At 31.2% G+C, this 12,474-nt stretch overlaps 1 protein-coding gene across 3 annotated transcripts in view; it reads left to right on the top strand.

Annotated features, from left to right (window-relative positions):
• Positions 1 to 12,474, top strand: part of Stxbp5 (syntaxin binding protein 5) — a 190,057-nt gene that overhangs the window by 133,069 nt on the left and 44,514 nt on the right. The window contains exons 19-21 of one of the 3 annotated variants that reach the window (XM_004645484.2): positions 4,621 to 4,686; positions 9,766 to 9,825; positions 9,920 to 9,967. In XM_004645484.2, coding sequence (XP_004645541.1) covers positions 4,621 to 4,686; positions 9,766 to 9,825; positions 9,920 to 9,967 — 174 coding nt within the window. The remainder of the gene's footprint in view (positions 1 to 4,620; positions 4,687 to 9,765; positions 9,826 to 9,919; positions 9,968 to 12,474) is intronic. The other 2 variants (XM_023705777.1, XM_004645485.2) reach the window with 2 other exon arrangements.

Genomic DNA, 12,474 nt, shown 5'->3' with positions numbered 1-12,474 from the left:
CTTGTGCAAAAAGGTTCATTTTCCTTGGAAATGTGGTTTTATAAATTGAACTAAATTCAGAAATTTTAAATCTTTAAATATTTATTGCCTACTCCTTTCTACTTTGAGAATTCTAATTATATGAATATAAGTTTCATGGTTTTGACACAGTGAACTATTATGACTGATCTGTAAATTCTTCATTTTTATTTCAGACATTTTTATTGTTATATTCATTTATGTTTGTAAATAATTTATTTTCAATCTGTAATCTATTAAAAATTAAAATAAAAAAGGAAAAAGTAGAGATTATAAGTTAGCAAAAGTTTATTAAAAATAAATTGCAGTCAGGGAGATAACTCAGTGGCATAACCACCTGGAAGGCAAGCGCAAGGTCCCAAGTTCAATCCCCAGTACTACAAGAAAAATAAATAAATAAATAAATAGGAGTGAAATTAATTTTACTTTTAAAATCTGGTAAATTTGGTTAATGCTTATGGCAGTCTGTTGACATATTTTCTGAAGTTAATTAGCTATTTGATAAAGAATTCCATGATAATTTTGAACCACACCTGTAGAAGTGACATAAATACCTAGTTCAGTTTGACAATTTCATGATTGATTAAACCATGAGTTATCAAGATACTGTCTGCTAGTCAAATGTGACCTACAGCTTAAGTTTGTAAATGCAGTTTTATTAGAGCAGAATCAGGCTGATGTGCTTGTATGGTGTTTCTGGCTGTGTTTGTGCTACAACATTAAAGCTGGGTATTCAATTTTAGATCACATAAATTATTTCCTATCTGCATTTGTTTAAGATTAAATGCTTGCTGGCCCATGAGTTAAACTATGGTGTCTGATGGCTCATTTTATGCTGTAACAGTAACTCTGATGTAGTGTGCCTTGGTTAATAGATTCATAATGTTGAATAACACATGATTGCATTTGTTGAACTTTTAAATGCTAAATTAAACTTTTTGTCTGAATATTTGAAAGAGAATGTGTGCTTATCAAAATTACTTGGATAAACTCCAAAAGTTAATTATCGATGGAGTAGCGTGTACTTCGTTGTACGTGTCAGTGCTAAGTAAGATGCTTCCTGGAGCCTCTGTATCCTTATGTGTAAAGCAGAGGTGGTTTCCTCCCTCATAAAGTTAGTGTAATCATTAAATGAAATGGCATGTGTAACGTGTGTGATCGCGTGGCTGTAATGGTGGTGGTGGTAAGTGGTTACTTTATTAATGTTGTCTACAGTGTAAGGTGACTTAGTAATGTAACAAAACTGTTGAATACACTAATATGAGAACTGTACAATATTTAAAATTACGTTTCCACGTTTACCTTGTAATTCCTCCTGATTTTTAAAACAAGTTTTTGTTTTGTTTCATTTTGTTTTTTGGTTTTTGAGACAGTCTTGCTGTATAGTTCAGACTAGCCTTGAAGTCACTGTGTAGCCCAGACTGGCCTCAGAGTCCTGTCTCAGCCTCCTCAATGCTGGGATTATAACATTACACCACCACTCCAGCTAAAGCAGATTATTTCTTTAAATAAAATTTTATGTAGTATGGAAAGTATATTCCATCAGTAAAATATCAAATAATGGCCAGGAAATGAACTATCTCCTGAAATAATTATGTCCTAAAATATTTATCATTATATTTTTTATTATTTTAAAGAGAATAAAAATAAAACAGACTTTCAAACCAGACTATTAGAGTAACAATAATTAATACAGTATGTGTTATATTCATGATTGTTACTCAGAATACAAGATATAGCCACAAAATATTGTCCAAATAATATTAGCACACACTATATAAATTAATAAGCCACTCAGTGCTTCAGTTTCTTTGCAAAATGAGAATAATTATATCTTTTTCATTTACTTCTGTGAGGGTGAATTAACTTGTAAAAATTTTATTTTGGATGTGACCAGTTACCTAATTAGAGTCAGGTTACATCTGAGTAAAGCCAGTAACTACATTGCTAGGAATGTTTGTTATAAAGATTCTGGCAATAAATACTGGATTAAATTATATGCTATGAGAATATTTCACATATAATCCCTCACTGAACAAATGTTTAATGAACACATGGGATGTGTTATAGGAAATAAAACACAAAACACAAAACCTTCTGTCCTCATGGAATTCATATCCTACTGGGAAACAGGCAACTAAAATGAGTTTATATTAAGTTGTGTAATAGTGCTAGGAGAAAATAATTAAAGGCAGGGAGATTTGAAATGTCATTGATAGGTATGATGTTGGAGTAAAGATTTAAAGGAAGTAAGAGAGTTCTTATCTCTGAGGACACCTGCAGAAAACAAGAGTACAAGAAGACATACTAAGTACAAATTACTTTAAAGTAGTATACTTGTTGAGTTCAGAGAACAGTGATGATATAGTTTGGCCATGGTGGAGAGAGCAAGGGTGCTGGGAAATCAGAAATGGAGAAGGAAAGGAAATAAAATTAGGGGTTAGAAGATACCATATACCATGGGGTTTATTCAAATGAACCTACCATGTAGGGTTGGACTTTGATTCTTGAATGAGACAGAAGATATCGAAGAGTTTTAACTCAATGCTTGTTATAATACATGTCATATTTAAATTAAATCATCTAAATCTACATCCTTTAATTCAGTTCCCCAAATGTTTTGTCTTAGACTATTTTAAGGATAAGTACGTAATTATATTATATGGTACATTTTTTATTTCTTAGTGTTTATAGTACATTTATTATATTGGTGACAAAAATTCCCAAGGGATAAAATTTCAAAATGTTGTTTTTAGTATTCAGTACTTGAAACATTGTAACACTAGAATAGTATCAGCACTACTTGGAAATGTGTATCCTTAGCATTCTATTAGGAAGGAATTCTTTTGTGCAAGCAAATATTTTGTCAAAGGTTAAGTCAATCATCTTAGCACTATATAAACTTGGGCTTTTAAAAACTTTATTAGTATGTTTGCAGTACATAATGATTACATTTATTTCTAATAAAATTTTAATTAATTTTTGTATTTGATATAGGGTCTTGCTAGGCAGCTCAGACTCCTGGTGATCCTCTTGTTTTCAGCCATTCCAGGGCTGGGATTACAGGTGTACACCACCACACCTGGACTCATTGGACTGCTCAGCATGTCCAGGGGTAGGGCTAGTGCAGCCTTTGTTGTCTGGTATTAGTCCCTGAGCTTGCAAGCAGGCACTTATTCCACTGAGCTATCTTGCCAGCCTTGATTATTACATTTATTGTAGGGAATTGGTACATTTATAAAACATAGTTCAATTGATCTGTCAGGACCATTAATTTGGTGAAGATTTTAAAAACTATTGAGTCTCATTTAAGAAATGTTTAGAAATGAAAGCAAATAATATATATCTCAAACTAGAAAGTGGAACTTGTTATTATTAATCTGATTTAATACTGAGTGTTCTCTGGAAATGTTGCTTAAAAAGTTTTCATGGTGATGTTAGAGATTTGGTGGGGCATCATGTCTTTAATGGAAGTACTGAGAGAGCAGGAACTGGCCATCCACACAAGTGCATGAGTATGGCACCTGACTTGTCCTGAGACTTAGACATGCAGCCTCTTGGCTCTTGACCAGCTAGTCCAAACTTCGGATGCGTTTTTATTAGTAATCTTCAAATATTTGCAAGGAATTTCTTTATTTAAGTAAACAGACAAATGAATATTTGTACTTTTTTTTTTTTAACCAGAACTTTTAAGTTCTTGTCCATGGAATAAAATATTTTCCTATGATTTTTGCTGAGAATTTAAGCCAGAGGGTTGGCCAAATAGCTCAGCGGATTAAAGTGCCTGCTTAGGCAAATGCAGAGGCAGGGGGTTCAGTCCCCAGTCCTGCCATGCCAGCCCTGCCCCCGGGACACACTGAACCAGCAGTTGAGACTGGGCATGGTGGTACACGCCTGTAATCCCAGCTCTTGGGAGGCTGAAAACAGGAGGATCACTAAGAGTCCGATCTAGTAGTGAGGTCCTGTAGACCCTATAGATCCTGTCCTTAATTTTTTTTTTTTTTAAGGACAGGATCTATAGGTCTACATAAAATTCATCAGGTTTATATATGTAATTAATACATTTTTGAAAAGAAAATATTTTGTTAGGGGTGTTTTTAAATTGTGATGCTATACATTTAAGAGGTGTAGTCCTATACAGGTAAGTAATATGCACTATTTTAAATATTACAAAAGTGGGAATGCAAAAGATTTTATTAAATATGATTAAGAAATTTTTAAGGAAAATGTTTGAAGTTTGGATCAAAGATCCTTATAAAAAAAGACCTACCAAACCTATTCTCCTTTGAGAAATTGAAAAATGTTATATGCCTCTCATTCCTGACTTTCATTATGTCTAATGTCTTTTAAGAAATTATCTCATTTGGAAATTCTGTTTCTAACCTGTTTTCTTATTTATGTAACTGATGTTTGGTGCATTGATGTGAGATATTTGATATCAGAATGTTCCTATCTCCCATCTTATGAGCATAGTGTCAATTTTAGTAGTTTATTAATCTGGTTTTTAAATGACCAATAGTATAATGTAAACAGTGAGTAGAAAGCAGTTTCTCCTTTTGTCAGTTCATGCTGTGACTTGTTTGTTGTTTTTGGTTTTTTTAGCAGGTCTGTGTGATATCAGTGAAGGGAGTGTAGTCCCAGAGGATCGCTGCAAGTCTCCAACTTCTGGTAATTGTTTTTGTTTCATTACTAATGATGAGTGTATATAAACCATGGTGGCATATCACTTTTTTACAGATAAACAGTTGAAATATACCAACAAAAACTTGTCAGCAATTTATTCTTAAAGTCGTAACTATATTCTTTGCATTCTGATTAAGTGAAAAGAAATGTAGTTTGTGCTAGATTAAAATACATAGCTTTTACCTGATCAAAGTCATGTAATAGTTTACTTTGTAATATTACATTTTTAGATAAAATGTGTTTTAGTTTTTCCTAACTTGAACAAATGTTTTAGCTACAGACATATAGTCTTTTTTTGACCCTTCTTTTAGGCGCTCCTGGCATTGTCTTGTAGAACAGAATAGAACCAAAGAAACATAGGTCTTATAGTCTGGTTTTCTGTAGTCACTGAACAATATGTATTTAAATATTATGAGAGGGTTTTTTTTCCTTTTGAGCACTAGATAAAAGTCAGGGCCTCTCGCATGCTGGGCAAGTGCTCTACTACTGATTTATATTCCTAACTCTTTATAAATATTATAAAAGATTTTTTGTACTTATAATCTAGTGATAACTATAGGCAGAATAGATGTAGACTAGAGTTTTGTTTTAGATCTGTTGTTGATACTTTTATAGCTTTTTTAAGCAGTTCTTATCTATTTGGGTCTATATTACCTAGGTGCCTATTAATGTTGTAGAGGAACATATTTTAGCCTATTTTGAGAACTTGGTTAAAAATATTTTCAATTCATTTTATTTTAGTGGATTGAAACTTTGCTAATGGTTACCAAAGGTAACTTTATAGTTTTAACTATTGTATTTCTTAAGTTGTTTTGCTAAGATACTTTCATCAGTTTTCTACTAAAAAGATTATTCTTAACAGTAAGTAAGAGTTTTTACCCTTCCAAAGCTAGTTTTGCCATATGAAAATCATCAGAATGGGAAATGCTAGGAAGGGTATTTTACTCTTCAGTGAACCTCAGGTTTCAATCTACCATTTTATTAGATCTCAGAATATAAAAATGTTTATGGCCTTTTCTTTTTACAGTTCTATTTTTCCATTGTTGCACAAGCTGGTCTTTTTTTTAAGTTAGAATTATCTACATTTTCTTTATTCTTTATATTTCACATATAAATTTACTAATTGAATAAAACATTTAAAGACACAGGAATCATATCAGACCTTAGTACTAAATCTTAACCTTAGTAGAATACAGTTTGATTAAATTGTATGAAATAAGTAGTTGTTTTCTGTCTCTTAGGACTAGAGTTATTTCTAAACTTGGAAATAATATCTTTTCATTATTATTGTCTTCCTGCAGTTACATGTAGTATGGTTCTGATTTTCTCACTGCCCAGCATCCACCTGAATGCAATTGTCAGTAGGTTGAAGGTAGAAGTCAAATTGAGTACTCTGGACATATACTATTAAATGACTATCAAAATTGTTTTAATAACTAGTGGACTATGTTGGATTATTTTGCTAAATTCATGCACCTACAATATTTATATGGCAGTGGAATACCCATCTCTGACAAAACTAAACAAAACAAGGGGATACAAATGAAGGACCATTTTATATTTGTATATACAAAATAGGGTAGATATACAGCTACTCTGTCTTAATTCAATGAGAAGATAGATTTGTACTAATAGTGTTTGGACAGGATATCACATCTGCATCTTATATGAATAACCACTATGAAGACAACAATAAGCAATGTATTAATTATTGAAACTGTCCTGTTAATCGGTTTTAAAACTGTCTCATTGCTATTTGTTTCTCAATAAAATTAATAAAAAATAAATAAATAAAAGTGAGGTTAAAAAAATTGTTTTAATAAGATTCGGCTCAGATAAATGCTCATTTGTATCCTATACCAAACTTTCAAAAAGTAGGTATAGTCAGCAATTCACAGTAACTAAAGAAGAGTTAATTGTAGATAGACTGCCAAAAGGTGGGTACAGCTAGCAATTTGATTAATAAAAGAAAATATAACTGTAAAATAAATATGCATGGATATTTAAATACAGGCATCAAAATAAGTACATACAGGTTAAAAAAAAAAATTCTCCAAATTCCTCTTCAAAGTGAGAGAAGTCAAATATGGTTCAACATTTTGAAATATATTTCCATCATGTGAAAAGACTTAAGTATGGTTTTAATGTGCCGAAATTCATGTGACACTTTTGTTGTTTCTATTTTGGTGTTTTGAAATATAGAGTAAAAGTTGTGACTTCAAAAAAATCACTGATAAGTGATGACTTCTTATCCTTACAGAGAGGACCCTTGTACAGTCTCTAGTTATGACCTAAAGATTTAAGAGTTCTCTGAATTACTATGTTTATTTCTACAAATCAAAGACTGCTTTTTCTTTTGAAGTCAAGTTTTGTAGGTAATAATTGTATCTGAAAGAAAATTCAGTTGTCTGTCATGGATTAATACTAAAAGCATTACAGTAACAACTATAATGAAATTTTAACAAACCTTTTTAACACTATCCTATTACAAGTTATGTTTGTCTTTCTGTGTACTTGTTTAAAAACAGTTAACAGTAATTTTTGCTATAATTGTACCTTTCCATATGGGCTACTTGGCACATGTGTAAGTTTTTATTTGCCTTCTTCCTATTAGCATCCTAATTACACAAATAGAGAAATATATTACTATTTCTTTTCATCAATATATGCAAATTCTTCTAGTCTGAGTTGATTAAAAACAGGATACATGGAATGAATTTAAGTATAATCAAAAAATTAAGCTTAACAGTGGGATAATGTTATTAAAAAACTGAAAATAAGCAGTTAAGTTGCTAGTTTCATATATTTTCTAGAGAAGGATAAAATAGCTAAGTGATACATTATACATTTTGTGGGGAAGAAATGTATAAAAGTGGGTTGGAAGTCAAAATCACTCCTTCATAAATACTAAGGGGAAGATCAATATTATATACACCTACTGGGGCCGGGAGATGGCTCAGAGGAATAAGCGCTTCCCTGGCAAGCGCAAAGGCCTGAGTTCAATCCCCGGTTCTGCAAAAAAGAAAAAAAAATATTATATACACCTACAAAACAGTCATACACCTTTTGCTAAAATCACTGTGCTCATTGAAGATTCATAAAATGGATAAACTTTTTTGAAAACTTTTAAAATCCCATAATCATTATTTGTGATGTTTAGTTATCAATATCAAAGTGTCTTCAGAAAACATGAATAATAAATATAATTGTACCTTTCCATTTTTTAATAAATCAATGGCCTCTTTGAAAAAGAAGTTATATCCACCAGACTTACACATCCTAAACAAAACAAATAATGGTCTCTGGTCTTTATTTCAAAGAACTGAGATTGGTTCACTGAGTACATTAATGATGGAAAATTTTTGGGAAAAAGTATGAATGAAGTTAAAGTGATAAAGAATTTGTTAGATTACTATGATGTAAATGGTACCTTGACAATTTGCTGTGTTCTCAGAAAAACAGTAAGCATAGATACCACTTATGTTTATTTAATTATAGTGCTTTGATAGATTTATTCAAATAGAAGATCCTAAAAACCACTTGGGAAGCTTTTCATAAGCTCTTGGTACAGAAGTTATAATCAGTAGTGAATATTTTTAGTTAACAGAAAAGTAAATATTCTTGTTTTATTCACAGTCTGTATTACCTGGTCTTACTTTGAAAACATTTTTATGTTATTAACATATATATTATACTACTAATACTAATATGAGAAATACCAAAACTATTACCAGTAATACCTCTTTGTACATTCTTGTGTCTGTCTGATAGCAGGTGACAGTAACTTCTTAAAATACATGCAGCATACCATGACCATTATATTCTTTAAATCTGAATTATATGTAAATGTTAAAATATGCATGTCTCTGTTTCTGAAAATGTTACAAAGCTTAATGTTACTTACTTGAATTTCCTTTTGTTTTTTGGCACTGTAACACTGAGCTGTTAACCATTTTTATTTTTGAGACAAGATTTCACCAAATAGCCCAGTCTGGGCTTGACTTTATAATCTTCCTGTTTTATCCTTGGATCCTGTCCCCAGGAGTTGGGATTATAGTCATGCAAGACTGTGCCCCACCATGTGGTATTTTTTGATAAGGGATATATGAGCATCTATTAATACTAATTAGCAAAAATAACATAAAATGTTAGAGTATAGTCTTTTAAAACTGCTAGAGAAGTAATTAGGCTGTTCATGGTGGTGTAAACTTGTAACCCCAGCAGTCATTCAGGAGGATGAAGCAGGACAGTTACTGTTAATTCAGGGCCAGTCTGCACAATGTAATAAGACGCTGCTTCAAAAAAAATTTTTAAAAGAGGTAATTTGTTTCTGCCAGTGTTGGCAGGTTTTACTTGGTCAGAGAACATCCAGAATATTTGCCATGTGGTCAAAGGAAGGAAGTGGGGTATTTGAATGGAAGAATATATGGATATCATGTTTTGATTTCTAATTCATTAGGATTCAGAATTTTACAATATTGTTTTTAAGTATCAAAAAAAAAAAAAAAAAAACCTTTCGGTTTACTTTTAATCATGTTCCATTCATTCAACCAGTACTTACTATAGACAGCTGCATAAAAAGCACTCCATTGTCAATAAGACAAAAACATTGATTAAATGTGGGCCCTACTTTGTAGATGTTTCTTTCCATTAAAGTTAGATGTGTATGAATTTAATTTACAAGATACTAAATTATTAACATGAGAAGTACATAGATAAAGCTTAAAGGAATTCAAAGGAGGGAAAGTGATTTGAAGCTAATTCAGTAAGTGAGATACAGTTCTAAGGTGTTATTTTTAAGTGTATTCTGTAGCTTTTACATGAAGATTTTTGCCAAGTTATAGGGAAAATTAGATTTAATATATGTTGAATTATATATTAAATATACTGCCCTTGTGATTGCTGTGCTGGAATGTTATTAGAATGGGTAGCAACCATGTTAGTATCCTCCCTGTGTGGTCAACAACATGAGAACTTGCCGTAGAGGTTACCAGAGTTTTGTACTTTTTGTGTACATGTTTGTGACTGACTGTGTCTGTTCCTTTCATTGTTTTCATTGTGTAGGTTCTTCATCTCCTCACAATTCAGATGATGAACAAAAAGTGAATAATTTTATAGAAAAGGGTATAGTATCTTAATTTTAAAGTATTTTCATGTTTAATTTGTTTGCTTTACTTTGAATAGATTTTGACATTTTATATCAAAATATTATTTTCAGTGAAGACCAAAAGCAGAAAGTTTTCCAAGATGGTAGCCAGTGATATAGGTAGGAAATAGAAATTTCTATTTTGTTTCTAATCCTTGCTATATGCAATGTTAACCCATTACCAGAAAATGATCCAAAGCATTGCATTTTGTATATATTAATTATTTATTCTTTTGCTAAGCAATAATCTCTTGGGCTGTGTGTCTTCTAAACTTATTGTGGCAATAATTACTTAAAATCAGTTAAATTGGGTTTACAGTTCTTTCTCTGACTTGCAGTGTGGATTCTTCTGTTAATTTTAATATTTGCTTTATTTTAAAATAAAGCAGGGTTCAATTTATAGTACACATAGCTAATATTTATCAAGCTTTGAAGTAATTTTTTCTTTATATTTTCTTTATGTGTTTTCCTATCTTAACTCAGTTTCTTTCACACTTTTAAGACCCCAGATTTTAAGGAAATAGTCTTCTAAAAATGGACTTTTTCTCTGTGTTCTATACCACTTTGGGGTTAAGTGAGAATTTTCCCTCCCCCTCCCCCATATTCTTCTGGTTGTGAATATTCTTTGAATTGTATTATTTTGTCAAAGGTTCTCGAAATGTAAAACTGAGAGAAAAAAATTCTGCAGTCAAACTTTGGGATCATGAAATAGGAATTAGGCATAAATTAGATGGCTTGTTTGTTTGTCTCTGTCTGTCTGTCTCTGTGTCTGTCTGTCTGTCTGTCTGTCTCTCTCTCTCTCTCTCTCTCTCTCTCTCTGTCACAAGATATTTAATGTTCTCCAAATGCTTTTTAAAGGCTTGACAACACTATTGAAATGTTGACTTTTTAGTCAAATCAAAATTTTAAGCATTTATTACAGCTATTTTCCTCAAGATTTATACATATTCTTTAAATTAAATTAAAAGAATTTGTTGAGCAACTTGAATAACTCACTTTTTTCCCATTGATAAAGTTCAAGATATGGTTAAATTTCAAAAGGTCTTAGAAGTAACATCTGTATTGCCTGTATATTGTAAATTGAACCCTGTTTAGTCATATTAATGGTGACTGTTTGCCCCTCTGGTTATTTTTAAAATAAGGTGGATTATTTTTGGGCAGAGGGCTTTTTATATAAAGAGAATCAATTCTTTACCTCTTTATGCGTTTTTTTTTTTTTGTGAATTTGTTGGTAATAGTTAAATCACTTTATGTGTTAGCGCTGTAACATACTACTTTTTAACCACTTTCCTTTACAGTATATTCTACTTTAAGTATACATTAGAGGAGCTTTTGTTGTAACATAATATAAAAGATTAGAAAGGACTTTCCTACATATATTTTACCAAATAATTTTTAGAATTGAGTTACCTAGAAATTTTATTTTACATAAAAGATGTTTGATACATAATGAAATTTGTCAAATTAATTTGTCTGATTGTTTTTTAACCTTGAGGTCATAGTCTGTATTAAATATATCAAGCAGCTTCCTATTTTTTGTGGTTTAAATAGAATATATGACTTGAAACACTTGAGCTTGACTTCAGTAACACATTTGCCAGGGCTGAGGACATTATTGGAAGGAGAGTTATTTGATAGCATTTTTGCTTTCTTTTTATGTTAATTATGCCAGTTTCCTATAGTTACTTTTTGGGAAACATGTTAACTTTACTTTTTAAAATTATGTTACTCCCAGTTGTAGATATTTATTTTTAACCTTTTAGAACATTGACATTTCCCAGTTTTTTATATAATTTTCTTTTCAGTTGCAGTTTTTAGTGTTTTTAATTCCAAAGCAAGATTTGTTTACTTTAAAAATGGAAAAGCTTATATCTCATTTTTTCTTATGCAAGTGGAGACAGCCCAATTTTAGATTATCAAATTTTCATGATTGAAAATAAGGCACTTTTATTTCTCTCTACAATAGTTCCTAATCTTGTAATAAGAATTAGCAAAAAAAATATGCTATTGAAAATATAAAATGTCAGTGAGACAGTGGAAGAAAATTCATAGATCTTCTGAGGACCTCTGTCTAGTCTGGAGTTTTCTGTGTAATGCTTGGTTGGCCAAAGTAATACTGTAGGAACCCGTGAGCACTCTGAACTTTCCTGGGCTCTGTCATATAATCTCATCTTTACTAAAAAGTATCCTGAACATTCTGAAATTATCCTCTTTCTACCTTGATCTACTCACACTCACAGCTTTACACAGCAACTTCTCAAAAGAAAGTGTAGGAATTAGATATAGAAGCTCCCCAGTTGGCAGTGGTGAAAGAACCACATTGTATGATGGCAGATTGATTGTCTGTTCTTTGTGAATTTCATTTGTTCTTCGTGAATGTTGCTTGTGATGGTGCAGAATGTTATTCATACATAATTTGGAGTGTATGACTCATTTTGTCATCAAAGTACATAAACATAGGTCTTTCAGGGCCACATTCATTCTTTAGAGTATTTGCTGATAAAGTACTAATATTAATTTTTTAAATTTGTTGAACAACGAATACCAAACAGGGCAAAAAAATCACAAAAATAAAGTAGTGAAGTTTTAGCATTTATTGTTTATTAAAACATTAAAATTTTCTTTTG

Source organism: Octodon degus, unplaced genomic scaffold (genome assembly GCF_000260255.1).
Source record: "Octodon degus isolate 3935 unplaced genomic scaffold, OctDeg1.0 scaffold00229, whole genome shotgun sequence".
Taxonomy (NCBI): domain Eukaryota; kingdom Metazoa; phylum Chordata; class Mammalia; order Rodentia; family Octodontidae; genus Octodon; species Octodon degus.
This window is presented reverse-complemented; position numbering and strand designations above follow the sequence as displayed.